General features: G+C 43.5%; 1 protein-coding gene across 11 annotated transcripts in view; it reads right to left on the bottom strand.

Moving 5' to 3' along the window:
- Positions 1–5,000, bottom strand: part of LOC113812497 (potassium channel subfamily K member 1) — a 389,459-nt gene that overhangs the window by 6,375 nt on the left and 378,084 nt on the right. For all 11 annotated transcript variants that reach the window (XM_070127918.1, XM_070127917.1, XM_070127913.1 and 8 more), the window contains 3 exons: positions 1,677–1,817; positions 678–850; positions 227–452 (listed from right to left, as the gene is read on the bottom strand). In XM_070127918.1, the coding sequence (XP_069984019.1) occupies positions 227–452; positions 678–850; positions 1,677–1,817 (540 nt within the window). The remainder of the gene's footprint in view (positions 1–226; positions 453–677; positions 851–1,676; positions 1,818–5,000) is intronic.

A 5,000-nucleotide genomic window follows, 5' to 3' on the forward strand; every position in this document is an offset into this window, starting at 1 on the left:
GGTGACTGGCGAGAAGAGATTTGATTCCACTCTACAAAGTTCGATGTCTCATTAAATGCCTGTTTCATTCAAAGTTGTCGGCGAAGTTCAAATTGAGTTAGTAAATGGTTTTAAAAGCTCTCAACACATGGCATTGTAAGAGTCCCTCTAACAACGCCATGTTTGAGGGACATCACGCGATCCATTCATGATTTTTTAATGTCTAACTTTTTCCCTGTGCACGCACCTGTGATGCAGACTTTGTAGAGCGGCCTTAGGGGTTGGTCTCTGGCGTCCCCGGGGATGTAGTCTCCAAGGCCGATGGTTGTGAGAGAGATGAAACAGTAATAAAGAGAATCCAGGAAGTTCCATCCGGGCTCAAGCTTGGCGAATATGAGGGCTGGGAACACGATGAACAGCGTCAAGGAGATGATGCCCACGATGGCCAGGTGGAACACGCGGATGTTGAAGGGCTGTTAGCCGGGAACGTTGCGTGTTAATAGGGGTGGAGCAAGGGTGGGAATGTACTTATAAAAACATTTTATCAATACGTAAAGAATCTTGAACCCAATATCATATAAATACATGACTTCCATTACGCAATTCCTTTCACTGGTGGCTCAAACTCGTATTGCGAACATATCGCTGCCAGTATTACTACATTCTTCCTTCGAAATGTCCCTCCACTTCGCACAAACCTGATATAAATGCCCGAGCTTGGAGTTGAGCCAGTAGAGGAGCCACGTGGTGGGGATGAGGAGCCGCTCCACAAGCGCCGTGAGAAGGATGAACGTCATAGGAATTCCGATGACGGCGTAGATGATACAGAAGATCTTGCCGCCCTCCGAAAGCGGGTGCACGTGGCCATAGCCTGTAGGACACGGTACTCTGTTCACTTTTAAGGAACACACAAGGAAATGCGACACGACGGAGAAGGGAGTGAAGGAAAGAAGAGTTCTGGGAAGATTGGGAGGCACAGGGAAAAGAACTAGTGATTGTATATGACTAACTCTTAAATGAAATGCCATCCTCTAAGATTAATATGTGTAACTGATTATTTGTTTATACATACATACAAATATAAAAACATATCCATTTAAAACATATAAGAATATAAGAGTAAATCCCACAAATAACAGAAGTTCAAAATTACCAATACTGCGAGTAAAATCAGGATGCAAAGTCACGCAACATGGTCTTTTGCTTGTCTCGCAACAGTCATGCGACAATAAGCAGAAAAGTTTCAGAAATGTGACAGTCTACTGGAAATCTCTCAATGTCTCTAGTGTCTGGACTGGTGCGAGACAACAGAGAGAGAGAGAGAGAGAGAGAGAGAGAGAGAGAGAGAGAGAGAGAGAGAGAGAGAGAGAGAGAGAGAGAGAGAGAGAGAGAGAGAGAGAGAGAGAAAGTGAGAGAAAGTGAGAGAAAGTGAGAGAGAGTGAGAGAGTGAGAGAGAGTGAGAGAGAGTGAGAGTGAGAGAGAGTGAGAGTGAGAGAGAGTGAGAGTGAGTGAGAGTGAGAGAGAGTGAGAGTGAGAGTGAGAGTGAGAGTGAAAGTGAGAGTGAGAGAAACACACCGAGTTGTAAACCTATGCTTCTCGGTGCGTGCGAGCCCTCAGAAGCCTACACCAGCAAGGTCTATATAAGTACTTACACAGACCTTACAACCCTCCACCACCCTCCCGCACAAGGCCGTTACCTATCGTGGTGACAATGGTGCTGGAGAAGAAGAAGCTCTGCCCGAAGGACCAGTTGGGTTCACTCGTCACGTTCTTGGCGGCCGAGACACCGCGGTTGTTGGCCTGGATGATGTCCACGATCAGCTTCTCTAAATCATCGTCTGCAGAGAAACAACGGGAAGCTGTCTTAGCACACACTCTCTGGACACTAGGAATCTTTGAAACACTTCAAAAGCGGTATATGTCCGGAAACAATGAACTCCGGAATACAACAAAGACGAAGAAATACGGAATGCAAAATACTAAGAATACTAAGCACTAGAAATCCCAAGGAAAACAAATCCCAGGAAGACACCGCCACTCAGGAACTCGGAAACCCGGAATATAAAGTAGGCCTATGCTTGGAAACAAGGAATCGCGGTAAACGATGGACCCGGAACATTTGTCGGAGGAACAACACTATTCATCAGGACGAAATCTCCTCTGCCACCTCACCTCTCCCTTTGTCAAGTGACGGTTAAATTGACGAAGAAACTTTACTGGCAGCAGCTCACCTCTCTCATTAAGACTAAAACCAAGTAGAAAAAGATGCAGGTAAACATATCACGGTTATCAACTCGTTACAAACCCATGAATATGAATATATTGTGTGGACATGGACATGGTCGCATCTTCTTTAACAAAGATAATAAGATGAATACAAGATACAGATGATTATAGAATGATATCAATAATATTTTTAAAAATGACATCAGTTAAAACTGAGCCAGAGTTTGTAAACATCCAATCTTCAACACATTTCTACTGTTGTAATCAGCCAGAAACGAAAAAATATCCTAAATTAAGAATTCAAAATTAGAAGCTCCTGTGTGTTTAACAGGAAACTCAATGAGCTTCTTGATTGCATGCGTATTCTAGTAAAAAAAGATTTTCAGTTCTTAGTATGAGACTACTTTATTGCAAGATCGATATCTACAATATCATTTCACTGTCATAAATTCCATCATAATTTTCCAGATTTTTACAATGATTTCCCCAGAGCATTGGAAAACTATTAACCGCTGATATCTGGCGCAGTTTGATAAATAGCGTCACTCGCTTTCAGTACGCCAAATATATCGCTAATATCGCCAATTTATCCCACAGTCTAGAACCCAATAAAGCGCCGACACCGAACATTCACGGTTGTATTATTTGTTCTTCGTTTTCACGCTTTGTAGTATTTTCCAGTACATTTTGTGTTTTACTATTATTCGCTCGCACATGCCAAGTCCTGCAGCCCAAATCCCTTCAGGAACTCACTTGCCGAATACGAATCCAGCAAAAAAGGAAGAAGAAAAGAGAGAAAAGAAAGTAAGAAAACGAGAAACAGAAAAAAAGAAAAAGAAAACGAGAAACAGAAAATAGAAAGAAAACGAGAAACAAAAAAGAAAGAAAACGAGAATCAGAAAAAATAAGAAAGAAAGAAAACGAGAAACAGAAAATAAAACAAAAGCGAAAAGAAAATCAAGGGAGAACGAAAAGAAAACAAAAAATCACCCGACATCCAACAACCCGCGCATACGCAACCAACCTTACGCCAGTCTTCGTTTTAGGTTAAGCACACGATCGCCGGCGAGACACAAACAAGGGAGAGTCTACAAACACCTCGAGTGTGGGTACGAGCAGACGTCCGAACGCGCCGAGACGCAACTCATCTCAATGGGTGTATTTACATTTGTCGAATAAAGACACTGATGGATGTGGGTATTTGGTGCTAAGGGGGTGAAAGTTCTTCGTTGGGAAGGGACGGGTGGGTGGGTGGGGTAAGGTTTGGCCTGGCTAAATATAAACTCAAAGGAGGAAAAAAAGGGAAAAAGAGAGAAAAATATCCCGAGTAGATATCAGTGAACTTCATGTTTACTCGCTAGAATTTTGTGCGCCATGATCTTTCGTTTTAGGTACATGCTCTATAAAGACATGTAGCCTACATACGACACTGGCAGGATGAAAGAGGGAAAGGTCGGGGGGGGGGGGGGGCCGGGCAAAGGGAAAGGGAAAGGGAAAGGGAAAGAGAAAGGGTAAGGGTAAGGGAAAGGGAAAAGGGAAAGGGAAAAGGGTAAAGGAAAAGGGTAAAGGAAAGGGAAAAGTAAAGGGTAAGGGATAGAGAAAGGGTTAGGGAAAGGGTAAAGGAAAGGGTTAGGGAAAGGATAAAGGTAAAGGTAAAGGTAAGGGAAAAGGAAAAGAAAAGGGAAAGGGAAAGGGTAAGGGTAAGGGAAGGAGTAAGGAAAAAGGGAAGGGGTAAGGAAAAGGGCAAAGGAAAGGGAAAGGGTAAAGGTAAGGGAAATGGGAAAGGGTAAAGGAAAGGATAAGGGAAAAGGTAAGGGTAAGGGAAAGGGTAATGGAAAGGAAAGGGTAAAGGTAAGGGAAAGGGAAATATGGGTAATGGTAAGGGAAAGGGAAAAGGAAAAGGTAAGGGAAAGGGAAAGGGAAAAGGTAAAAGGAAACGGGTAAAGGTAAGGGAAAGGGAAAAGGTAATGGTAAGGGAAAGGGAAAAGGAAAAGGTAAGGGAAAGGGAAAAGGAAAAGGTAAGGGAAAGGGAAAGGGAAAAGGTAAGGGAAAGGGAAAGGGCAAGGGAAAAATAATGGGGAAAAGGGGAGTGAGAAAAAGAAAAAGGAGAGTATATAGGAGTGGGAACTGGAGTTCAAGTTGTAGAGAAAGTAGGGGTGAGAGAGACAATAAGAGGGAAAAGAAGAGAGAGATGGGGCGAAAGAAAGGGGTAGAAAATGAGGGACGGAGGAAGGGAGAGAAAGGAAGAGTGAGGAAGAGCGACAGACAGGGAAAGAAGGACGGAGAGAAAGGAGAGAAATAAATAAATAAATAAAAAGGGATAGAGAGGAGAGAAATAGAGAAAGAGAAGGGGGAGAAAAAAATGAGAGAAAAATTGAGAGAGAGAGAAAAAAAGATAGATAGAAAAGAGAGATGGAGATAAAAATAGATAGATAAATAGATAGAAAGGGGAGTGGGTAAGAGAGAGAGAGAGAGAGAGAGAGAGAGAGAGAGAGAGAGAGAGAGAGAGAGAGAGAGAGAGAGAGAGAGAGAGAGAGAGAGAGACAGAGAGAGACAGAAAGAGAGAGAGAGAAATAAAAAGAGAGAGAAAGGGAGATAAAATGAGAGAGAGTGAAAGATAGAGAGAGAGAAAGATGGAGAGGGGGAGAGGGGGAGAGGGGAGAGGGGGAGAGGGAGGGAGGGAGAGAGGGAGAGAGGAAGAGGGAGAGAGGATGTGGGAGAAGGGGAGGGAGATTGAGAGGGAGAAAGAGGGGGAGAGGGAGATTGAGAGGGAGAAGGAGAGGGAGAGGGAGAGG

This window comes from Penaeus vannamei, chromosome 12 (genome assembly GCF_042767895.1).
Source record: "Penaeus vannamei isolate JL-2024 chromosome 12, ASM4276789v1, whole genome shotgun sequence".
Classification (NCBI taxonomy): Eukaryota; Metazoa; Arthropoda; class Malacostraca; order Decapoda; family Penaeidae; genus Penaeus; species Penaeus vannamei.